The following is a 25,557-nucleotide window of genomic DNA, read 5'->3' as shown; positions in this document are numbered from 1 at the left end:
TGTCATCATCCCGACCGCAGCGGCGCTCTCTCGAGGCCAGCGGCAATGAGCACGCGCCTATGCTCGTTTGCAGGTAAAAACCTTTAAAGGAAACTTCCACGCAAAAAAAACAAAACAAAAAAACAAAAACAAAACTGCTGTGCTTCGTTGTATTGGTTCAATATGTAGATTTAAAGAGCATATGTGACTCAATATGCACAAGTCCTAGTTTTATTGTTTAATCAGTGCACCTAATAAACAAACTTTAAATATTCAAAAAATGAAATAATATGGAAATAATAGATAAACTGTCAACAAATTCTTGGTACAACAATTAACTGTTACATTATAGTGCCACCAAATCACTAACGTTAGACAAGCACGTCACCTTATTATGAAGTTGAATAATGTTGTTATTTTTAATTTACTTCCTAATAAGAAATGTTAAGTCAACTTATTTGTGTCAATTTTGACTTCTAACTATACATTTTGTGTGTTTGTTTTTAATTCAGGTTCATAACACGCACAGGTACACATCAGCAGATGTGTTTGTCAATGCAAATAAAGTTTGAGATTTTGAATCGGGAGCTATCGTAAAGCAGCCGTTTGTTTGTCGTGCAGATGCTGGTTACTATAACGACAGTCAAGATGGCGGTTGGAGGCGATCATGCTGCTTCTGACGTTTTGAGAGGACTCGCACGACATTTAAACTGTCTAAACGAAGACAACAAGGCGACAAGAAAACGGGCTCTTGAGCAAATCAAGAGGGAGACTGTAGATAAAGGACTTTCCAGCGACGTCCTACAGGAGGTTTTTCTTGCCCTCCTCAAGCCTCTTCTGAAATGTCTGTCAGATCCGATGGAAAGATGTAGAGAAACTGCAATAGCGGTGATAACAGAGTTTATTCGTTGTGTTCCTAAGCCGGAGGAGTCACTGGCTTATCTCATGCCCTGCCTGGCTCAGAGGCTCGGGGACAAAGAGATTTTGGAGCCGGCGGAGGAGCTTCGGCTGTGTGCCGTGGAAATGTTGACTCTGACAGTGGAGGTGTGCGGGAAGCATTTAGCGCCATATCTGAACGAGATGATCAACATATTGCAGCGAACTATAGTCGATCCTTTCCCAGAGGTCAAAAGAGAAAGCTGCAAATGCACAATAAACTTTGCGAAATGTGTACCAGGTTGGTGACGGTTCTTCTTGTTGATCGATTCTGTTGCCATGGTTTCGAGGTACGAGGATATGTTTGAGGCACAAAAGCTGCTTGTCCTACTTATACAATTACATTAAAGGGCTAAAATAAATCTAGATGTGTAATTTCACAATGGTAATATTAAGGCAAGGTGATTCCATTACTCTTAAGCAATAAATATCATCGATGAATTTGTTTATGTTTCCAGTTAATTATTTAGTCCAGTGGTTCTCAACCACTTGGGATTGCATGGCAAAATGACTTCAGTCCCATTGTCACCAGCTTAAAGTGTCAGACTGTTTAGTCTTTAAGTTTTGTTGTCAATCAAGTAATCAGTTAATGTCATTAAAATGATTACTTGAAATGATTAATTTCGTGGGTCACAGACATGTTGTTTTTGGGGCCGTGTTACATTTAGAGGTGTGAGAGGACATACTTTGTTACCAATAAAGAATTGAGAATAATCAGTGCATAACTACAAAGACGTTTAAAGTTGTATAAGGATATTGCTCTGACCAAAATTCATGGATGTAGTTAGTATATTAGTGAAATGAATGGAGTGGACTGAAATATTTTTCACTTTTCTCTCCTCAGGGCAGTTTCATATGCAGGCTGAGAATCTGGTCAAACCTCTCATGCAGACGATTGCTCATCAGCACTCACGTGTGCGAGTGTCTGTCATCGAAGCCACTGGAGCGGTCATTCAGTATGGCACTGGGAAAAATGTGGACGATGTGCTGTCTCATCTGGCACAGAGACTTTTTGATGACTCACCACAGGTTCAGTTTTTTCAATAATATTGTAAGAACTACCAGTTAGATTATTCTCCCCTAGCTTTCTTCAGATTCAAAGCATGCTGTCCTGTGCTTAAGTCAAATGATTTATTAGGTTCATACGGAAACCTACATATAAATTCCAGAATGAAACATGCATGTTCACATACTATCTGTCTTGCTCTTGTTTGGTCCAGGTGAGAAAAGCTGTGACTGCAGTTGTTGGCAACTGGCTACTTCACATGAGAGACAGGTACTCTTATTTCCACAAACTCATCCCACTCCTGCTGAGCAGCATCAATGATGAGATACCAGAAATACGGTAAAAGAGGATACAGTCATACTTTTCCCATTTACTTCACATATATCACATATTTTACATACTATTTTTCAGGTTAAGTTGTAATCTGTCATATGGAAAAAAAGTGCATCATCCAATTATCTAAAACATTTCTAAAATGTCGTATGTAATACTGATAACAGTGACAGTGTTGATCATTGAGAAGGTGTCTCTGCCCTCGTACTGCAGGCTTTTAGCAGCTGACCAATGGAAGCAGGTAGGTGCACAGTGGGAGATGGAGAATGAGGATGACCTCAAGGACAAGTTGGACTTCCACATCGCTCCACCTGTCTTCTACCCATCAGGAGGTCAGTCACTAGCTTCTTTCCTGCTCTCTGACATTTTCTTATATATAGTTCGAGTAGTTATTCCTGTGTTTGAGATCTACATATATTTAATAAAATGGTGTGATTTATTTGGTGTGAATGTGAGCATGAATGTTTATCTGTCTCTGTGTGTCAGCTTTGTTAAAGATTGGTGACATAAAACTAAATTTCCTAAATCCAATATCATATGTCATTTATACAAATACATATCTGTCTGTCCCTGTTGGAGAACTTAGGTGGTACTGTTGAGAGATACTATTTCTACAGTCACCCAAAGTTTTTATTTGTTTCTAGTGTTTGTCATTGTCATTTATTCAACACAGCACTGAGGTAGAAACTGTATGTTCAGCCTGTGTGATGGAAGGACTAGACTGTCTAAGCAGACCTGATGTTTTTCTAGTGCAATAACCTGAGCAGAAAATCCTTGGGATACAGCTTAAGCTCAGACCATAAGACCAGCCTTTCTTACATCCTGCAAGATGATCTTTTTGGATTTTTGACTGGAAGGACTAATTTAAGTGAAATCAGAAGTTTGGAATGGTGTTTGAATTCCACAATAAAGTTTGCTTGTGCATTGGCTTCACCAGTCCCACCCCATGAATAATAAAGCACCTGTCACACCAGCTAAATGCAAATGTAAATGTCAATGTTATTACTATACCTCGTGTTATTAAATCATCTCTCTATTATAATTGTTCAAGTTCATGACATATAGTAAAAACTGATGCTGTCTTTGACGGTGTAGTTCTCAGTGCAGGCACTAACTTGGAAAAATGTCTGCCTTGGGGCAGGGAATAAATGTGAACCTAAACATAGTTAACAGAAACTTCCTTTATGGCCCAGCAAAGAGTGTGAGGGGTACAGTTCCTAGACCATTTTGGTTGAAACCTCTATACTTGTGACAATGTAGATGAAGATTGGCTGTGCCTTGGGACAGAAACAGGAAGGCAGTCTCTCTCTCGTTCTATCTCTCTTTCTCTTTCTTTCTCTCTCTCTCTCCCCCTCTTTGTTTTTCTCTTTTTTTTACCATCATAAATCTGTCGGGCCTCCAAGTGCGAGGAGGTCACTGTTAGACAGTGAGAGACAACCAGAAAGGGTCTTGTTTTGTCTTGTTCTGATGTGTTTCTCTGATTTATCTCTTTCTCCCTTTAGTCCTCTCGTCCTATACGTGAAGGAGAAAAAGGGAGGAGCACAGGAGACAGGGTGAAGTGCAGGGTTAGAAGTGTTGAAGGTTATTTTGCATTTCACTTCGTCTGACAAGACCCTTATGGACAAATTGTAATCATAAAAAGTCATTGTTGGGAAATGTATGACTTTAAGCCTGGTCATGTAAAAACTGGGAACACGTTATATTCATCGTTCAACAAATATTTTTTCTTAGTATTCAGATAACAATATAGACAGAATAGATTTCATAATTCCACAATATCTAATAAAAGATAGACGAGTAGACCACACATAGACAAGGAATGCACACATTATAAAATAAAACCCACAAAAAAATGTATACAGATATATATGCCCATTCATGCAACTTCTTTACTTTCTCATCCAGTGGAGCGTCCAGGACTGGGCTGCAGAGAGTTGGTGGTGAGAAACCTCGGCAGGCTTGTGCCGGCCATCACCCACGATTTAACTGACTGGCTGGTGCCCACACGGGTCAGAACCTCTCAGCTGCTCTCTGTGCTGCTCCTTCACGCTGAGGACCACAGCACCCAGCATCTGCAGCCTCTCCTCGCCACCCTCTACCGGGCCTGCACTGACACAGAGAGGGATGTGGTCAGCAATGTGAGTTTGAATGTGATTTTTCAGTTTCAAAAGTAAAGAAAATCTCCACTTGTAACGTGTACATAAAGAAATACCTAATTTAATTTTCCAATGAACAAATCTATCAACACTGGAAATATATAAGTCCCAGTCATCAGATTAACAGGATGTTACACATTATCTTGTTCTTCCTTTTTTGGGTGGTCATTTAGTAATTTTTGAACTCAGACACAATACAATTCTTTTGTCATTCCATTTATGACTAGATGGCATGATTTCAGGACACATCTGTTGTGCTTTGAGTCAGCATTTCACATCATAAGTAGGTCTATCTACTGTCCTCAATTTAGACTGGGCTGAGCAGGGCTCAAGGACATGGGATGCACCTGTTTACATAGGAGGATTCTTTAGACCTTTGATGTACTGTAGATTAATAAAAGCACTTCCTGTTGTTCTCATTCTTCTTTACACTCCCTCTTGTCTCGGTGTCTCTCTTCACTCATTATTTGTGTGTCTCTCTCTCTCTGTACCTACATTTAGTGCCTGGCAGCTGCTAAACTGTTGGGGACTTTTGTCCCTCCTGCTGTCTTCCTCAAGCTACTGCTGGATCATGTGGCAACCCCCTACTCTTCCTCCCACCCCTGGGTCCCCATCATGGTCCTGACTGCAGTGCTACAAGGCTGCTGCAAACCTCTCCTTATACCACATCTCGAACAGATCGCCAACACACTGGTCCAGCCCGACGTCTGCCAGGAATATGAACAGGTCAGCAGAGGGAAGCTTGGGCTTGGTTGTGGTTGTTTTAAACCTATTCACCTAAGAATGACTGATCTTCATTCACACCCAGTACAACCACATCCTTCTCATGTTTTAATGGAGTTGCAGCACACCTGATGTTTAGTGTGGAAGGGGAAAAGGTAGCTGTTTAAAATATGAAAACATTAGTCAGATTTGTTTTGATGACAGGTTTGCCAGGTTTTCTCTGCACTCAAAAGGTTGCCATGTCTCAATTCCCCATCCACCCCACCTCACCATGCACTCTAGTCTGTGCACCAGCTGTTTCTTTTCCAGTTCTGTTAGGTGATTTTGGCAGTGTCACAGATGGTCATTTTCAACTCCCTCTATGTACCTTTGCACTCTTATTTTTGGCAGTGACAGTGGTGGCAGTGCAGCAGTCATAATGTAAATTTCTTGCTCTGTTTGTCCCTTATGGAAATAGGTTTCACGATAAGATCCCACAACTCTTAAAAGGGTTTTAGTTAACAGTCTTCAGGAGTTCTCAATAGCACTACTGTACACATTGAGTTCACTGGGTTCACTGTTAAGTAACTCTCAAAAATGCCGACCCTACTAAAGTGACAGGGCAGCCACGTGGTGTTTTTCAATTCTAACATTACAAGCCTCTGATCAAAATGCCCCTGCTCACATGCAACTGTGAAATTTGCGACCACGACATTGAAATTATCTTTATTTTTTTACATAGCAGAAGAAATGATTAAAAATACCATTGATGTACTGCAAGTAATAAGTATGCCAGTGGAAAAATCCCATAGAGTCAGGAGCTGTTTCTTCCTTTCCTCTTACACCAAATATGTTTCCCTTTCAGAATCAAAATAACAGTTGTCTCGCAGAGAGCTATTTTCTGTTCCTGCCACAGCATTGACTCACCTATACCCATGACCCAACCCCCTCCCAATGAGGCCTCAAGGAATTTCCTCCTTGGGATAATAATAACAAAAATCTGCTAATTTCTACTGACCCCTGCCTGGCTGCTCTGACCTCTGTGAGCAGAAAAGGCAATGGATAGGCTTTGTTTTTTTTAGCCATGTGTAAGGTCTCAGCAGTAGACTACGGTCCAGCCGAGCCATTAAAAGAATCCCTGAAATTTCAAAGCCCGTCTGCTCAGGGTCTGTGATAAATGGAAGGGAAGCTGACCCTTTCTGTCCTACCTCATCACTATATGGCAGGGTCAGACAGAGAGACAACTAAAAGGACAGGACAGAGACCTGTTGTCGCACAGATGGAGGCAGACCCCTGTTTCCTCTCTGCCTGTGTCTCCATCTATCTCCCTCAGTCATTCTCTTTGTCTCGGTTTTTGAGGGCAGAACAGATTCAAGAGCTCAGCCAAGACAAAGCATCTGCACCATTCTTCGACAACAGGCAAGGTTCATAGCAGGAAGCAGGGCCAGATCACTGTGTAGCTGTAAATAAAACCACTGGAGACAGGAGCACCTGCATCCAGCACCCTCTTTTTCTCTCTGTGCTGAAATGCTGACCCAGAGTATTATGCACTCATTTACTGCACAGTTGCTCAATCTGAAGTGATGGTTAGCCCTCAAATCCTTCATAAGGAACTGATTTACTGTACTGTGTTTGATAATGATTTAATGACCTGCAGAAACACAAGCAGTGAAGACATCGAAAGAGAAGACTCATTAACCTTGTTTACTTTTTTAATAAAGCTTTTTGAAAACTATAAAATACAGGATAGTTGAGATATTTATATGTTGCGTTAACCCTAGGGAGAAATAAAAAATAATGCTTGATTTAGACAAAATAAAATCGTTTAAGAGATGAAATATAAATATTCTTCAAAATGAGCAGAGGCAATGGGGAGTTTGGGTAAAAAGCACAAGACTGGAAGCTGATATATGCCTCTCCACAACTTAACTTTGCTGACTCTTTGAAGTCCTTGTTTTCTTTTTATTATTTAAGTAGGGAAAAACGACAACTTTCAAAAATAACTGGCAGATGCACCGTGAAAAATAAAAATATTGGCCATAGGTTGAAGATGATGTGAAGGGCTTCAGGGAAAGTAAAAGGCGAGCCAATGGTTCTGAGGTGCCCTGTGTAGTTTATATAGGGTGTTTGGTTATGAGTCACATATGGATTTCTTTTTAAATGGATATTCCACAGAGGTTTAGGAAACCCCCACCACACACACATACACCTTACACAGCTGAGTATTGCGTTGTGGGTTGCCATGGGGACAAAGGCATCACTGTATCTGCAGGGCTGGAATAAATTGGTAAAGACTGTAGTAAGTAAGGCCTGACAATGAATTAACAGGCATATTTACAACCAGGCTTGTTAACACTGGATGTGCTGTCTTGGTGAAACACTAAAAAGTAGCCGAAAGGAACAGATCACCAGTGGAGCAGGGAGAAAATGAAGGCTGTGTCTCTTTTTATGTTGTCTGTCTGAAATTCCAAAATGTCACAATGACTGTTATTCCGCTGAATACACAAACATATCTGCATACGTCAACATGTCTCCTGCATGCCTCCCCTTTGTCGGACAGCTGCATTACTGCTCACTGCTCCACTGACCGACAGATGGAGAAGAAAGAGAAGAGAGCACATTTTACCTGGTTGCAAGGGGGTCGGCATCACATCCACTAGTGTTTGTTTACCTGATTCCATAGCAACACCAGTCACTTAAGGGGGTGGGCTCCCCACTGGATACGAGTCCAGAGCCTTAAAATGGAGTTGTGTGTAATTGATGTATACAGTGGTGGACAGATGTGTGCGCACACACTGTGTAACAAGGCCTCTGGAGCATGCCCAGGCTAATGAAACCAGGTGTATCTTGCTTGCCTCCAGGTGTCCACCTAGTCATTACACCGCTCTCGCTCTTTCTCTCTCATCCAGCCCTAATAGTTGTTTTCCATGCATGTATAATATGAATGTATGCGTGTACCCGCCACTCTTTGTCATGTTTTTTCCATGACTGCCTCCTCAGAGCTCCTGGTGTGTTTATGTGCTAGTCAGTAGGGTGGGATTTCCCCATTAATGACTATTTGAACACATTAACGAAAGTAGGGAATGAGCACATTGCAGCGGGTATGCCTGTGTAGGTATTTTGAGTCATCTGAAGAAATGAGGGCAACTTGTGGTTTTTCAGGGCAGTGTGGAAGTTTAGTTTAACCTCAAACTGGCTCAGGAAAATGTGTTTACATTTAACTAACACTCTGGACTCAAGCACATGCTTTTTTCCTGCATGTGGTCAACACTCTATTGCAAAATAAAAACAAATGCTCATATGCCTTGCAGACTTGAAGTCCCACAACTTCCTTCTCACTCCTGGCTTAACACTTATTTTCCTTTCAGAATAATTCCAAGCTGTGCTGCACAGAGCTACTCAAATTTAGGAAACGATAGTGCACCCCCTAGTGATGGCTCTTAGATTTGCCAGCCGAGCTCAGTGGTATTTCTTGCTCACACAAACTAAGGTCCCCACTAGACAAAAGCAAACACCTTTACCTCTGAGTCCTCTACATACAAAATCACACTTATACCTTCCATTCCAGCCACAACCCCCTGTCATTCCCCACCATCCAGCCCTAATGACAGACTGCAAGAAAACAGGAAAAGAGGCCATGATCCCAGTGATGGCATGGAAATTAGCCTGAGCTGCAGGTCTTTGTCTAAACATTAGCTCACCACAACACATGCTGACAAGTGACAGCAGTCTCACACATGCTTCTGTTCGAAGCTGGAAAAAAAGTTCTCACTTGAAGTTATTGTGTTGTTTTAAAAATGAGATAGTCACTTGGTTACAGGTGGCGATTAGGAAGAGAAAGTATGGAGGAAATGATTAAGGACCGAGGACTGTGAGAACTGAAGTGCAACAAGGGTCATTAAAAAACAGAAAGAACATCGAAGCTGAATCCTTCTCAAAGGACCTGCTGTAATCCAGACAAGACAATCTTATAATACTTTTTCCACTCTCCCCCTTTCTCAGGTTATGTACTTAGAGCAGTTGTTGGCCTGCGTGGACGTGCTTCTTCGTCAGTGTGAGTCAGACTGTGGCTCCGTCAGCCTGCAGCTGCTGCAGGTGCTGGTCACTGTCCAAAGTCTGTCCGCTGAGCCAAATGTCAGTGAAAAGGTGAGAAAATGCATCTTAGCAATATGGACATACAATCCCAGATATACTCTCTGCAGCCCTGCCATCACTTTGTTCGCCTATGCAAACCAGCGTGTTATCTCATGTGTAATTCTTTAATTCTTCACTGACATGGCACTTTTTAAATGCTTTTCCATCTTCACTTCTTTTTTACATTCCTTTTCATGAAAAATGCAAGACGTTTTTATGAAGCAAAAGAGCTATTCAAAGAATGTAAGCATTTGTACTTGTTCAAAGTGGGCATGGTCAACAGTATAATTACCCACTTAGCCAGGGGAGCTGAAATTGCACCTTTGGAGTGGAACTTAAAATCCAGTCCTGGATGAAAGCAGGAGGGTGAAAAGTGTACAAGGAGAGACAAACAGAAATAGAGGAAAAAAATAGACAAGGGCCAATGACTTGTGTTTCTTAGCAGGTGTGTGTCATCAGCCCAGCTCAATTTGTGGCTCCAAAACGCCTCCACAGGTCACAAAATGAAACTGATATATAACTAACAAGCTTTCATGTTGTGGTCAGTCTCCAAATGCCAAGGGACAAACAGGAAAAGTGACAAGAGAAACCAACAGTATATGAGGCCAGGCTGTCGCCTAACTTCTCGTCGCTGTAGGAGGCTAATGACAGGGAGAGTGGTGGGAAGAAATTGACACTGATGCTTCCCAGACACCACATAGGCTTCCAGTATGCATGTGTGTTTACATCTGTTTGCACTGGCATGTTAGAGAAGAGATGGGAAGGAATGGATTAAGAAAGCGAGGGAGGGTGAGAGTGGCCTTGGGCATTCCCGGACCAGAGGAAAAGTCGAACATCTTTTCCCATAAAAGGGGCACGTCTTTCCCATCAGTGGACAGCTCAGGGTTGTCTAGTTCTCTTCTAACGGGGCCGATTTGTGACTCAGATATTGTCTCTGTCCCTGTTCATCCCAGAGGGACTATGAAGGGAACTATGAAGTGCCCTAAAGGTCTGTTCCCCTGACCTAAAGAGTCAGCTAATTATTTACTCTCCTATCTCTCATTCTTGCCCTTTCCTCTTGGCTCAGCTTTATTGGTGCATGTCTGTGCATGTGTGCATGTTTCTGTCAGTTCCTGTGCTTTTGTGACATCCTGTGTATCTGTCGGGGTTTTTGTTTCTGAGAGGGTTAATGTGTGAAACCTTGTCATGTCTGCAGTGTTGCTTTTCCCATGGTTTCACATGATGGTCTCTCTCATGAGAGCATGATCTGAAGAGCTCCTGAAATTTAAAGAAAACAGCTGTAATTGTAAACGTAAACACAGCCCTACTTGTTATCACTTATTCTTGTCAACTCTTTACTTAGCATTCCTAGCATTCCTAAGAATTAAATGATTAAATTAAAACATGATTTAATGGTTCCATGTTCTAATTTTGTTCACCTTCTCCTGCAGGCCTTGGAGATTGCACGATGCTTGTGTAAGGTGCAGGGCCTGGACTCTGTGATGGAGCTCTATAGACAACATATGAGCCAACTGCTGGACGGGCTGTCTGCCTCTGTCAACACATGGTCCAGTTACTCCCCTCAGAGACTCCAACTGTATGTTGTAGTCACACAGTCAGGTGAGAATTAAAGCCTCAAGCTAAACATTGTCAAATTGTACTGCAGTTGCATGTAAGTTTGCATTCTGTAAGTTTGCATTCTGTTTGCATTCTGACAGAATGCGTTCGCATTCTGTCATAGAAGCAGCATAGATTCTTTCTTTCTTTTGCATAAAAGTTCCACATAGTTTGCTAAAATAGTTGGAAATTGGTCCATAAAAATAATTTTATTGTATCTGCAAACAGAAAGTCAAGGCACTAACTTGTCAGTGTTGTAGCATTCATTAGCCTTCATTTTTCCAAACTCACTCTTCTCATTGATGTTTTACATAGTCCCACACTGCATCTAAAGGTAAATAGGTGTTATTGTGTTTCAGTGCTGATCAGAGTAAATGTCAGCACCACTTGATAGATGCAAGGGCAAATAACAAATGTTAGCATATCATTTATTATTCAAAATACCAATGGAGCATTACCACTACCCATCAAAGACCACCATCCACAGACCTGCAAACAGTGAGGAGGAACTTCTCATTATTTTCTGTTGCCCAGGCAGAGAGGATCATGGTCAGACACTCCCACACAGAAAAAAGGCAGAGCTGTGATTAGCACTAGTTGACTTACTGACTTTTGTAAATCCCTGTCTCTCCTTCTGTTTGTCAGTCAGCCAGTGTCACAGACTTGCCTAAAGGTGTTAGTCTGTGTTTGGGTGTGTGTGTGTGGTGCAGTGGTGTAAAAAGCTGTGATCGTGTCTTTGATGCTGAGACATCACTTCACTTTCCTCTATGCCATATAATCCATTGTCTTCAGCACCTCCCTGTGCCACACTTTCATCTCCATCCCTTTCTCCATCTAATCCTTTCACACACACTCCATGGCCAACTGACCAGTCCATTCAAAGTCCACTCAGTGATCCCCATGGAGGTCACTACATCAAACAGCACCATAGCTGCCTACTCTTGACCTTCCCCTGGATCAAGGCCACTTTGAAGCTAAGCCTTGTGTGTGTGTGTGTGTGTGTGTGCGTGTGTGTGCGTGTGCATGCGTGTGCGTGTGTGTATTTTATTTGTACATGTTGAGTGCTGCTCTAAGCTTCCCTAGGTTTTATTCTTACAGAAGTGATCTTTGGTCTATTGACATACGCAGTGACTTTATCACCCACAGCAACGCGTGGCTGTTGTGTTTGATGTGAACATGATTCAGGAAATTCGTCCTTCTGCTAAACAATTGTCGGTAGTTAATATGTCAATTGAGAATTGGTCATTTTGCTTGGTCATCAGCTCTTCACACACACTCCATCTGTACTTGTTGGAGACCAGAATAATTATTGTCCTCTCATATCCTCCTCACAATCTTTTGTTCTTTAGCTGGTGTGAGAATGTCTGATCCTTTGTGTATAGACTGGAGTGACTGCCCCCTCACTCTGTCTCTATAGTGCCTTGCTCAAGAGCAATAATGAGAAGTGTGTTTGTCTATTGATGTAGTGACATCTCTTATCACTTTCTCGTCATAAACATACTTGTTTTAAGACAACCTGGAGACGTCTCTTCAAACACCTGTGATTAAATGATACACTCACGTTCCTACTGGATGAGATAGGTCTCCTTTTAAACTTTTATCTCTCTCACTGTTTTCCCATATGTATTTATGGCGTTGGCCATGACCCTCAGGCAGTCACGTAATTTACTCTGTCTTCTGTTGTGTCTGTCCAATTGAGTCCAAACAGGGCACAGACACTTATCACTCATTACACTTACTGAGATTACTATATATAGCTCTGTAAACATGCAGTCAGACTGCTAGTGGGTGTGTGTGTGGGCATGAGTATAACTAGGCATACCTATGCTGTGACTTTCTTATTTTCTCATAAAAGACACTTATACTTTAGAGAAATGCTCTGTCACATAAACACTTTATGCTTCATTTCCTCTGAGCTGTGTGTCACTGTCTCACCAGTCCAGTGAGGTTTCAATAACACAAGCCCTCTGGTCAAAAAAAGCTCTTGAGTCTGTGTGGGCCTTTGCTGGTTGGTCATAACAAAGGAAAAAGCTCTTGCACAGTGACACTGAAAGTCCAAAGTTCTTTTGCAGATCTGGGAACTCATTAGGTTCAATAAAGTGTCACAACAATAGTAAAGCAAACTATGTCTGTGTATGTGTTATAGGTCCAGTGATAGGGGAGTTTGTGAACCAGTTGATGCCTCTACTGCAAATCTGCCTCCAACCAGACAAAGACCCAGAAATGCGGATGAGCATCTTCACAATGCTTGCGAAGTTGCTAATGGATGCAGCCAACACACTGGATTCCCAGGGGTAAGAGGGACACATGCACACATACAGATAGAAATACACACAAGCCCACACAGAGAGCAAGTAAGCTTATGAAACTGTTTTAGGAAGGAGACTTTTGTTTAGTATGTTTATGAGAAGTTCTCTCATCTTTTGCAAAGAACAAAGACATATATAACATGATAAATTGCAGGTTTATTTTCCACCTTTTCATCACATACATCTATGTGATGTTACACTCAGTTGTTTGAGTTTTAGTTGAGTTCTCCAAGTCATCATCATTATCACAGTTCATATTTTTAGACTTGTGACAATGCACCAACAAGGGACCATAATTAGAATAATACACACAGTGGTGTCTTTTCATAAGCGTCTCAGCTTGTTTTTGGAGCTAAAGTTTATCCGAGAAGAGTCATATGTTTGGTGATTGGGTTATAGCCAGATGTGATAGAGTTATGGTACTCCAGAAATTATTATCCATTCCAAAATGGTCTCTAAAGAAGTATCATGTAGATAAACTCAAATTAATCACTGCCTAGCATCACTCAAGAGGAAAAAAGGAAAAAATATTTTCTGAAACTCTCATTGTCTGTCATCTAGACAAATCTCATCTAATTTGAATGATTATTGACTGTTGACAAAGTTAGAATAGGGGGTATGACTGGCACCCAGAGAGGAGCTTCTGTTTGCTCCTGTCCACCTCTGTACCTTCTCCCCACCCCCTTCCCTCCAGGGTCCCTTCTGAGTCCTCAGCTGTGTTGTCTTCAGTCTGGGCTCAGAGCACAGAGCTCTAATCTGAGGGAATGCATTAAGCCTGAGGCCCATCCCAGGTCTCAGCGATCACAGCAGCTGCTCCTGTCGATCAGGAAGATAAACATTGTCCACAGTGTTGTCATGGAGACATCTGTGCAGCATGTCTCTAACCATAACCCTACAGCCAAAAGGTCTGTAAGGGTTAGTAGGTGTTTCCGTTGGATAATATAAGGGATAGACTATTAATCTTTGTGTGGGGAGACCTTTGGCTTGAACCTGGCAACAGTGTAAAGAGTACAAGACCGACTTCGTCAGTGAAATATGACACATAAACAACAAGCCAAAATATTTCTGCTGTCTTTGCCAGAAACACGGAAATTAGAACTTTGCTTTCAGCTTTCATGAGATTATTTTATCCATAAATGTGCATATTAGACAAAAGAAGCCTCTGTCTGTTCCACACTTACTGTTCAGCCACCTGTGCTGCAAACTCTTTGCCTCATTCCTGAGTTATATCTCTGGTAATCACAGAACCATCAAGAGATAGAAATCATGTTACAGCTTCAAAAGGTTTCAGATAAATGCTTAACTTACACTACGTGGGGCTGTGTGGTCTGCCATAAGATTTCCTTTCATACTCATCCATGATTTATAGCCCAAACCGTGCTCAACAGATTGTAGCCCACACACACTATATGTCATCAAGAGGACAATAATAGTCATAAGGAAAACCTCTTTTCTTTGTTCTCCAACCAAAATGACTTAATGACAGCTCTCCTATAGAACAAGCAGAAAGGGAAAGTAAGTTTGTGCACATGCAACTGTCTTTCATCCACACAAAGATAATGTTTTCGTTTCATGTGGATTTGTGTGCTGTGATTAAAAACTGGATGTGAAAGCTAAGAAAGTGATGCGTGAGAAATGTAAGTTCATACTTTTTTTTTCCTAGATGTGGCAAGTCAAAATCACGTTCCTTTTACAGAGACGATAAAAAAGGTGTGCTTTCATGTATGCAGGAACCACAAAAGGTCTGTAGGCCTAATTTCAGTTTTCAAGACATAAAAGAAGAAAAATAAGCTGCTTCTGGGGTGAGGTCTCCCTCTTATTCCATATTTGGTTTTGATATTACTGAATTGCTTCGCTGGCCTACTTGATGACAACTCAGTTACTTGTGAAGACATTTTCATCTGTGTTGTGCCGTGAGATAGTTGTTTGCTCTGCAGCTGCTTTGTGAGCATTACAGAAGCACAGACAGCTTCACTGTGTAGAGGCCCATGAGATGTACAGTCAAAACTCCTTCGCAGTGTGTGCTTGAGTGTCTGTGCAGTAAATTTCTACTTTCTTTTCCCATGGACGATCATCCCTGTAGTCTGGAAATATGTCCTTCCATCTTCGTTATTCACGACACGCTTTCAGTACCTGTCAAGATGAAACAACTGTTTGCAGCGGTACAGACCTGGCTGTAATACTGGCACACAGTCTCCCCCTGCTGGCATTAAAATGTTACTGCACATTTTTGCAAGTGCATGACAGGTTTAATGGGACCCCAGCTGAACGCTCAGAAGCTAAAGGCAACTTCCAGGGCTTGTAGAGTTGGTTTGGAGCAGAAACCAGAGCAGAGTCTGCTAGTGTGTGAGAGGATGTCAGAGAGCCTAAGCCAGCGTGGCAAAGAAAGGAGGACACCCAGATGTTTTACTCCTCGCCTCCTGTTTCTTCTCAACTGGCCCCCTCCACCCCTTCTGCCTTAGAAAGAGTGTGGGAAAAATACTGCAGTATAGGCATTGTGTTGCAGTTACTTAGAAATTCAGCAGTCACGTTGCATTCCCATAGCCAACATCATTCACTTGTCCTCAGAATGTGTGCTATTACATATGAGTACTTTCTAGTTGTTAAAAATATGTAAATGCCCAATACCTACTATATGAAGCAGTAAGAAATGTCTTTTTCTGTCTCCATGTTTTTAATGTTTGTCCACTTCCAGGCTTTTCCATGATGAGTCAGAAAAGTTCCTGTCTGACATTCTGCTTCCCAACCTGGTCTGGCAGGCAGGTCGCACTGCTGCTGCCGTCCGCACCGCAGCTCTCAGTTGTTTGCTGGCCCTTCTACATAGAAGGACCATCACACCCGAACAGGTAAAACATAGGCACAAACACTTCATAGCTGGCATCTATATCTACATGTCTGGTTACATCTGTTTCCACCTGTAAGAGACCAATTAGCATTGGAAGCAAACACTGGATGTGAACCTTTTCCAGCAGTACATACTCCTGATGTCCAATCTGCAGAAACACTTTTTATTGATTCAGCTGTAAAGGAAAAGATGTGGTAGTGCATTCTTCTAATCCATCAGGAGTTGACATTTATTTCCAATTCTGTTTTGTCCATTTCACATCAAAACAGATGGTCCCAATTGGCCATTTAGGAAAATATATCATGCGCCATCTTTCTCTTCTTGGCTGAAAGAGCTGGCCGTAGTAGGTAGCAGGTGTATGTGGGGGCAAGCGGGTTCACATACCTTGGTCCCTTAGGAACAATGCGTCCACTGTTCTGGGCCTTTGTTATATGTAGGAACCACCGGGACATGCCCTTGCACCTGCCTGTCGGAACATGTGCACAGTTAGTGTGTGTATGTGTGTGTGTGTGTGTGTGTGTGTGTGTGTGTGTGTGTGTGTGAGCTCACACACGCACATATTTGGCTGCGTTTCCTTCGCATGTGCAAAGTGACCAGTTGAAACTGGCTTCCACACCTCTTCTATTGACACGTCTTTTAACTACAAGACAAAACTTACAGCTGGTGGACAATGTAAGCGTGAGTGTGGATGTGTGATCAAACTCTTACTATCTAACAGTACCCGAACATCCTCATAAAAACAGAAAACCTGGAAAAGTTTTTCTCAGAGCTTGGGTTCAAAATAAGGTTAGGGCTGAGATGAAATAACAACGTATCCTAATGGGTATAACAACAGAAGGTTATGTGTGTGTTTCCAGAGGCAACTCAAACAGCCTTTCATTTAAAAGGACATTGTTTCCTTACTAGTCCCTGTGAAAACAATTAACAGCTCAGTTAAACTTGGCACCCCCAGATTGTCAATGATGTAATGCCGGATCACATCCCTGCCAAATTTTCCTCCTCTTTCTGTCTTCCTCCCTCCCTCCCTCTCCCCTTGCTGCTTTATTACTGTTTTCACCCGCATGGTTTCGATAGCAAACAGCCGAGATGACAGAGGGTTTAGCCATCACCTTTGAGCCTGTTGCTCACCGTGCTTAGCCTCACCTTGTTTGTCCATTTCCTCTGTTTCTCATCTGTTGGTTGAACGAAAACATTGATTTTCACTGGTTCTCTGGGCTCTGTGCCCTTGTGTCTGCACAAACTGATCCAGGCCTCATGTGAATCTGTCAAGCTTCAGGTAATATTTCACCTCAGTCAAATGATAAAAGTGTGGAAACTGTTCTTTAAGCTTTCCTGTGGAGATGCTCTTACTTTCACAAACCAGTCTTTTTATTCCTAGTTCTTACTGTTAACTGAAGTGTGTAAATGAATTGGAAGAGCACAGTCTTAGAGAGTGTTTTGGAAATTAAAGGAGGTGGTTGTGGATATGCAACCTCAAAGCATTCATGTCAGTAACTTCTAGGTTAATAACCTTCACTGGAGGATTCATTTCTTTACTGTGACAATCCATATGAGAAAATAAAAACAGAAAAACACCTTTTTTTTTTTTTTTTGGTAATCTCAAAAAGCTACTTTACTTTGTTTGAATTGTACTAAACATGTGGGCAGATTCTGAACTATCTAATGTTTAATAGCTGCATATATTGGTCTCTTTTCTGTGTAAAGCTCTTATGTCTGGAGGAGAAGCTGAGACCCCGGGTTTTGTCGGCCCTGGAAGAGGACTCTCAGATGGGCAGACTGCTGGCTTGTCGCTCTCTGTCCACAATACTTAGACTCATAGGAACCAGTCTCCACCCTGAGGTCCTCAACAAGATTTATCCTGGTAAATGACAACCATTTTTTCACAGCACACACTGGAATTTATATGTACACTTTGCTACATATTCTAAATAATTATATGTCACACCTTTAATACAGGGACTGATCATTACTGCCTGATACTTAAATTGTGCTAATAAAAAATTGATCCTTAAAATTGGCAAAATGTAATAAAAAGGATGATCAAAAGTAAAAGCAGATAACTCACTAAACAGCTAAGTAGCTGAGAATGATTTATTTCCTAATGCTGTGATTGTAATTTGTTAGTGGATGTCTTCCCTCCATAGAGTTGTTGAAACGTCTAGACGACAGCAGCGGGGAGGTGCGTGGCGTGGCTCTGCAGGCCATGGGGCTGTGGCTGTCGAGCCTGACCAAAAACTACAATGCTGATCTCTGCGCTTCTCATCTACAGCTCCTCTTCCAGCAGCTCCTCCTGCACCTGGATGACCCTGACAGTTTGGTGCAGGACCAAGTGCTCGGTGAGACTGTGGTGCTTGAACCTGCAACCTCATAAAAAGTAGTTGACAGGATGTTGATGATGAGTGCTTAACAGGAGAAGATGCATATGTTTCATAATGGACACAAAACTGAAGTTATAGTCTGGATCTTCAAAGGTTTCCATAATATTTTTTCTGGTTGGCCTTTAGTGTATTGTTGACAGTCCTTGGTATCATTTATTGATAAGTGTGCATGTACCTATTTAGCTGATATAGATAGCAAAGCCGATGTTGGTGGATGGGAAGTGGTGATGAAAGCAGGATTTAGATTTGACAATATGCACACCAGGCCGCCGGGTCATAGACCATCATGGAACTAGGAGTATCCTCTATCAAACACCAGATTATTCTGCTGGCATGCTGCCAGAAGATTGTCCCTTTGCTTTATTTCAAAAGCACTCTGTTATCCTTCTTTTCCATGCAATTGATCACCAAGAGGAACACAAGAAATTCCCCTGCTAAAGTACTGTATGTCTATTAAGAGTTGGGGTGGAGGTGGCCCTCCAGAATGAAACACAAAATCCAGATTTAGATAAGCACCCATCTGAGAGAGACTTCACAGGTTCATATGTTTGCCTGAATTATCTGTATAAGTCCCCTGTCAATACACCTGAGGGTACACTGGCCTGTCTGTGTGTGGCAAATCTCTGCCTCTCCACCCAGCATTCTCTTCCACAACAGTCCCACCTCATGACAACCACGTGGGAACCCCCTTTTCCTTTACTGCCTTTCCACATCTATCCTTGAGGCCATGCGGCCTAATCCTTTTGTCTTTTATCCCTCTGTCTCCCTTGCTGCCCTCAGAACCAGTATTTTCTGTGACAGCCTGTAGCTTCACAGCTACGTTTTATTGATGTATCTGTGGAAAGTCTGAGTAGCTTTTCCTGAAGCATCTATCTGAGGCACAGATCTTCTGGACTTTCACTGTCTTCCACTCTCATGAATGTTAGCTGTCATTACTTCTGACAGGACACAGGTGAGCGCTGATGCTTTAGTCAGTGATAAGATGCCTGAGAAGGCATTATACACTCAACACATGCAGCTATGGCCTTCATACCATGAATTCTACCTTGGCAATACAGCTTTTGAAAGAATTCCAAAGACAGTATACATTTTTTTTGTTGCCACTGGTTATCAAGCATGTGGAACCTCAACTGCAAAAGGCAGAATAGCATATGTAAATGAACTTAAAAACCTGAACATACTGTATTACAGTAAAGTTTTCAAAGTGGATATGCAGATAAACAGTCGGTGGTTTATAAACAGGGCAGGGACTTTTGTGAGAATTTCTTTGCAGTCTCTATGTTGGCTGAATATGCTACAATGATTTATCTCTAACTGAAGCAGATAATTAGTGAAAGGACATGTGGTGATATTTAATGTTTTTCTTATTGTCAGTTTCCTTGAAGCCAATACTGAGCTATAGACACTAATAAAATACAGACTATTGCAAGTCTTTTTTATTCTTTTCATAAAAAAGAGCGCGGTGCCAAGCTAACATTTTGTCAGCATATCTGAGCCCATAAAATGTAAAGATCATCATGTGTAAGCCAGTTCTTCTAGCTGTGATCCCCGTGAAGTACAGCAGATTTGTAGACAGCCTGGAGTCTCTTTGTGAAACAAGATGACCTCACATCTTCCTGAGTGATCGTCTGTATCCGACAGCACCCGTAACCGCCTGCACTGCAAATGTGGACGCATTCTTCACTCTCATGCACGGCTCTGCTTAAAGCTTTCTTTCTTCCTCCCCACTGTATTTCCTCCTGTCTATCTCGCTCTCTTTGTTCCTTCAGTAGTTGATCCCATTCTTATGCTTCTTGGATTTCAAACGCATATTTAAGAAGTGGCTTGATGTCTGCACCATGCCTTGACAGCATGACAGACGCCACCCCCCCAATCACTCCTCCAGTCCTCCACCCTGATAATCCCACCATCCTGGCAGCGCGGCTGCTACCTGCTCAATCACAGACTGTTGGCACGAGCATAACTCACTTCTCACAAGTCATCATTGTTCTCCTTTAATTCAAAGTCCCACTTCCAGCAAAGTACAGTACACACAAAAGCTAAAAATCCCCTCCATCTCCTTGAACAACAAAAGCGGGTATCAGATTATGAGTTTACATGAACTAACTCATCCAGAGTGACAGCGTGTCACCACTGGAACAGTACTTTTTTATTGTGGTTTCCAGAGCATTTATCCATTGACAGAAATTCCAGTAATTCTATATACCTCTGAAAATCAGCAGGTGTGGAAATAATGGGAAGAAAATATTTTACAGAGAATTATCGCCTCCTAGTGTAAGCTAAGGGCATTTGCACATGTTTCGGTTTGCAGTGTGGTTCATCAGTGCCCCCTTCTGGTGTTCTGCTTTTTATACCTTGTTATAGAAAACTTCAAGGGCAGTCTGCTGTATTAACTTTTTCCAGTTAGAGTTCTTTTAACATTGAATACCTCCGTACATTTGTTTATGGAAGACATTTCTGTTTGGTTTTGAATATTCTCAGAGTATTTCCCTTTTTATATGACAATGTTCTCTACCATGTCATAGTGTGACTGCTGACTCCTGTGTTATTCGTATCTATCTTTCCAGAGATCTTGAAGAGAGGCAGCTCCGTCCACCCGGCACTTCTGAAACATGAGGTGGAGGCAGTGAGAGACAAACAGAGGACTCCTGTTTACTGTGACCAGTTGCTGCAGCACATCAGCTCACTGCCCTCAGAGGCTACAGCAGACTGTCCTGAATGAAACACAAGCAAAAGAAAAACACAGACTTTAGTTTGTGCCTTCAATGAAACAACATTCTCCTTTTGTATATCAGATCCAGTTTTATAATCTTCTGTGACAGTAGTCTAAATACCACAGAGTATTTTTTGCTTTCATTAAAATGGCCCAACAATTAAGAGTTGCTCAACTGTTTCACATGACTGAGTTTGCAGCCATGGTTTTAGGATGTCCTTTAATAGAGAATGTCTCCTTTCACTGTTTAGTGATATTTCTGCATTTGTTGCATTTGAAGCCTTTGGTTCTGATGTTTCATTCATTTTAGATTAAAAGTTCTGACTGTGGTTGTGTTTATATATAGTGACACCCTCATACATCCGTCCTTCATCCAAACTCTCAACACCTGAGCTTACAGGTGGTGATGAGTGAGATCAGGTGGGTGTCTTGATTTGGTCCTTAATTTTTCTAGGCTCGTTGTCTCATGTTGTTTGTTGAGATTTAACTGTTGAGATGTGTAAATATAAATCATAAATAAAATCAATCAGAATATTTTAAATATGGTCCTTTAAAGACGTATTATATTAACATGGATAGAAAAGGGCTAATCATCCAATACGATTTCTATACGTTTCCTAAAGCATGTTGAATTTAACGATGTCTTTTTATTGTGAATGTTGTGACCGGATGTTTAGAAATACTTCAGTGTTGATGACATTGCCCACTGCAGCAGCGCGCCCTTCTCCTCACATCCATCCATCCATCCTCTGCACATCCTGAAGCGAATCTGCTGATTGTCTGTGTGTGTCTGCTGTCAGGCCCACCAACATGTAGTATCCTCCGTGCTGAAAGCTGAGCTCCGTCCATGTCTTCTTTCTGAGCCACGACTCTTCCGTCCTCCGCTCCGGTCGTCCTCCTTTGACCATGCTGCAGCTCGGGGATGAGGTGATGTATTTTTCGGCGGTTTTTCTCTTGCTGATGTTGGTGACGAGGAGCGCTGCGGGGGCCTCTCTCCTCACCGCGTTCCTCTATGTCTTCATGGTGATGTTCCGGTTCCCTCCGGTGCCTGCGGACCAGGCCGGTCGCGTCCTGCGGCCCAGGGCCCCTTCAGGCGGCGTTCCGGTGGTGGCGCATCGCGGAGGGAGCCACGACGCACCGGAGAACACTTTGGCTGCGATCAGAGAGGTCAGACTGACATGCAGACATCAGTCATCTGTTGGGATGGAAATGTGGAGCTGTAACGTTACATGGAGCTTCAACAGTGTTTATAGGCTGCAGCAGCTGATGCTTAACCTTGTCTTGGATAAGTAGGCCTGTTTCTGGGTTGCACCAGCGATTGTTGGTACCAAACATTTTGATTTTTCTATTAGCTTTATGCTTCTGTCAGAGGTTTTAGTGCGGGAAGGAAAGTTACATATATTTTCATATTATCAAGATCCTGATCTCCTAACTAGGAGATCACATTAGTGAACACACACTCTGTCACACTTTCTTACTTTTGAAGGCTCATTGTCTTATGTTGTTTGAAACCTGAAGTAAAACACATCACACTCATCACTATGCAGCATTTTCATTTTGCGAATACAGTCGTCTCTTTGTCTTTGTCCTTTGTCTTCTCCTGTCCTAGGCCAGTAGGAACGGGGCGACTGGAGTGGAGCTGGACCTGAGTTTCACAGCTGATGGAGTGCCCATACTAATGCATGACGAGACTGTGGACCGTACCACCAATGGCTCTGGTACAGTTAGTAAACTCCAGTTTGTCCAACTAAGGAGACTTGACGCTGCTGCCCGACACAGGCTAAAGTACGCTTCCTCAGTCCATCTGTCATGATATAAAACCTGTGATTTTAAGTTCCGATAAGCAGACCTGCCATAGGACAGCGTGCCCATGGAGTCAGATGTGCAGTAGCTACTTGACTGGAAGTTTTGAGTTGTGGAAATGTTTTCATAAACCCTTGTTCTTTGCAAATATGAGATTAACACTTTAAGTGGGAACAAGATAAACGGACTTGAATGTGTGAAGGTGATAGACCATGAATATTACAACAGATTTCCCTTTAAAACTGTTGTGGTGTCTTTTGTCTCCAGGGACAGGTTCAGTGGAGAGAAAGTCCCAACTCTGCAGGAGGCAGTGGAGGAATGTATCAGACACCAGATGACCATCTTCTTCGATGTCAAAGGTCAACCTGATAAGGTGCCAAACATACAACCTAACAGGCTTATGTATATGTACATGTATCTATTTCCTCTGTGTTTATGGAGTTTTCCTCTTCATCAGGCTGCGTCAGTGCTTCATGAGATGTATAAGAAGTTCCCTGTCCTTTACAATTCCAGCATTGTTTCCTCTTTTGAACCCAAAGTCATTTACAAGGTAAAAAAATGTATAAATAAATAACAAAAATCCTATTGCTGATCTTCAGAAATGTTTTATTGCTGATAACTGATATTACCAATCTTACAGCCCTGAGTCTTCGTTTCAGGAAAGCTGTTATTAATATATGTTATTTTATCTTTATTCTATTTAATCGCTTACATACCCTTTGTGTTTATTAATTAAATGCTAACTGCTAAAGGCCTAGAATAAAATAAATAAATGGTTTGACAGGGATGTTGAGCCATTGAAAGTATTTAATCAAAGACTGCAACTTGTTCTTAGATTATTTTCTTCTAAATTCTCAGAAAAAAAGTGTTTGGCTGATTTCTGACTCCTCCTCCTCCACAGATGCGTCAGATTGACCCCAGCGTGGTCACGGCTCTGATCCATCGGCCCTGGAGACTGAGCCGTTTTGGCGATGGCACTCCTCGCACCCTGTCGACGTGGGGTCAGGTGTGGGCTAGTGTTCTGGACGTCTTGTTGGACTGGGCCCACCACCACATACTGTGGAAACTCTGCGGTGTCTCTGCCATCCTCGTGCAGAAAGACTTCATCTCACTGTAGGTTTATCATTACAGTGCAAAGATGTGGATCATTAACAGTTTAAAATGTTAAGATCTAACTTCTGCATTTGCAGTTTATGATATAGTCATTTTAAACTAACTTCTTTTTGATTTTTGATTCATTTGAATCACTAGAAAAATAATTTTCAACACTAGATGGTAATTTTATTTATATCTAAATGTTTTGCAACCAGAAATGTGTGTGTGGCTGTGGGCTCTGTCTTTGTCTGTTCACCCTCCTCCTTCCTTTCACTCAGGGACTATGTTCAGTACTGGGCAGAGCGAGGGGTGGAGGTGGTTGGCTGGACTGTTAACACTGCTGTGGAGAAAGACTTCTACCAAAACCTGCTGAAGATCAGCTACATCACAGACAGCCTGCTAGAAGACTGTGATCCTCATTACTGAATCATCACACACACACACATTCAGAAGTTCAGGACATATGGGTGAAAGAAAATCTTTCACAGCTTCCTAATGAATGAATCAGAAGTAAGAATGTCTTTCATTTGCCAAAAAGGAGAAAAAATTCACCAGTTTCATTCATAATAAATTTGGCTTTTTAAAAAACATAAAACCCTGAAATCTGCTCAATAGATTAACTTCAATCTAAAGAGGAAGGAAGCTTGGAATTTGGTGCTAACCGACTCTGTAGTTGCAATCGAATAACCTGAACTTTTTAGAAATCCATGCATGATTTAGTGTAGAGTATACACAATTACCTGTAGCTGGCATACAGGTAATTTCCCTTTAAATTTACAGTCACATTAAACCACAGAAGGCTTTACTGTCTCTGTCCTCATCCTTGTCAAAGTACGAGCAGCAATACCTCCGACTCTCCTGGACCAGGGATTAGGATTATGCTACCTTAAAGATCTTTTCTACCTTCTCTGCTGATCTGTCAGAGGCTTTGTTCCTCCTTTAAAGAGGCACTGGTGTATATAGTTTTAACATTAGACAGAATGACGTCATACAGCAGCTTTCATGATAGTTATTGAATAATCGTCTCCAGAAAATCTCCTGTGAATATTCTACAACTTGACAAGATGATACTTGATTGCTCAGAAATTTGCCTTTTGTCGTGAAGCCACAGTTGTTCATGTAGACAAGACAATCTGATTGACTCAGAATATAAAGACAACATAATTCATCATGTAGAGGAGATATATGTACTCTAGTTAGCGCATGTGAAACCTCACTAGAGAAGGATGTAAATCCCTGCAGTGCCCTCCTGCCTGCAAAACACTAAAAAACACACAAAGCTCACATGAAATTTGTTCAGTTTTACTTGATCCACTTGTCACTTGAAGAATTCTCCACAGTGAATTACATTTAGAGGAACAAATACTATTTATTTTAATGTAACTTAATTGTTTTGCCTTATTACAGTAATATTTAAATATATTAAGTGTAAAGAATATCAGATTCAGCCTTAAACAGTCCACTGTAATTTGTCTAATTGTAGAATGTGTGTGTGCATATATATATATATATATATATATATGTTAGAGAGGACATGGCACTGACATTGTTTAACATCCTTCTTTGTTTCTT

General features: G+C 41.7%; 2 protein-coding genes across 3 annotated transcripts; both read left to right on the top strand.

The window, feature by feature from the left end:
• Positions 1-621: 621 nt before the first annotated feature.
• dnaaf5 (dynein axonemal assembly factor 5) lies at positions 622-21,416 on the top strand. 2 transcript variants are annotated; one of them, XM_026324703.1, is made up of 13 exons: positions 622-1,156; positions 1,760-1,944; positions 2,136-2,260; positions 2,468-2,586; positions 4,160-4,392; positions 4,912-5,136; positions 9,115-9,258; positions 10,677-10,845; positions 12,989-13,136; positions 15,847-15,997; positions 17,701-17,857; positions 18,141-18,332; positions 20,942-21,416. In XM_026324703.1, the coding sequence occupies exons 1-13, from the start codon at positions 628-630 to the stop codon at positions 21,094-21,096; spliced, it is 2,532 nt and encodes an 843-aa protein (XP_026180488.1). In that variant the 5' UTR covers positions 622-627; the 3' UTR covers positions 21,097-21,416. The 2 variants fall into 2 exon arrangements, with proteins under 2 accessions (XP_026180488.1, XP_026180489.1); XM_026324704.1 differs by having other exon boundaries at positions 18,266-18,332; positions 20,942-21,079.
• Positions 21,417-21,980: 564 nt separating this feature from the next.
• On the top strand, positions 21,981-24,419 carry LOC113140733 (glycerophosphodiester phosphodiesterase 1-like). Its single transcript, XM_026324708.2, has 6 exons — positions 21,981-22,254; positions 22,697-22,872; positions 23,158-23,263; positions 23,348-23,440; positions 23,792-24,003; positions 24,264-24,419. Exons 1-6 carry the CDS (start codon positions 21,994-21,996, stop codon positions 24,409-24,411), a joined length of 996 nt encoding a protein of 331 aa, XP_026180493.1. The 5' UTR covers positions 21,981-21,993; the 3' UTR covers positions 24,412-24,419.
• The last annotated feature ends 1,138 nt before the right edge of the window (positions 24,420-25,557 follow it).

Source organism: Mastacembelus armatus, chromosome 8 (assembly GCF_900324485.2).
Source record: "Mastacembelus armatus chromosome 8, fMasArm1.2, whole genome shotgun sequence".
In the NCBI taxonomy this organism is placed as follows: domain Eukaryota; kingdom Metazoa; phylum Chordata; class Actinopteri; order Synbranchiformes; family Mastacembelidae; genus Mastacembelus; species Mastacembelus armatus.
This window is presented reverse-complemented; position numbering and strand designations above follow the sequence as displayed.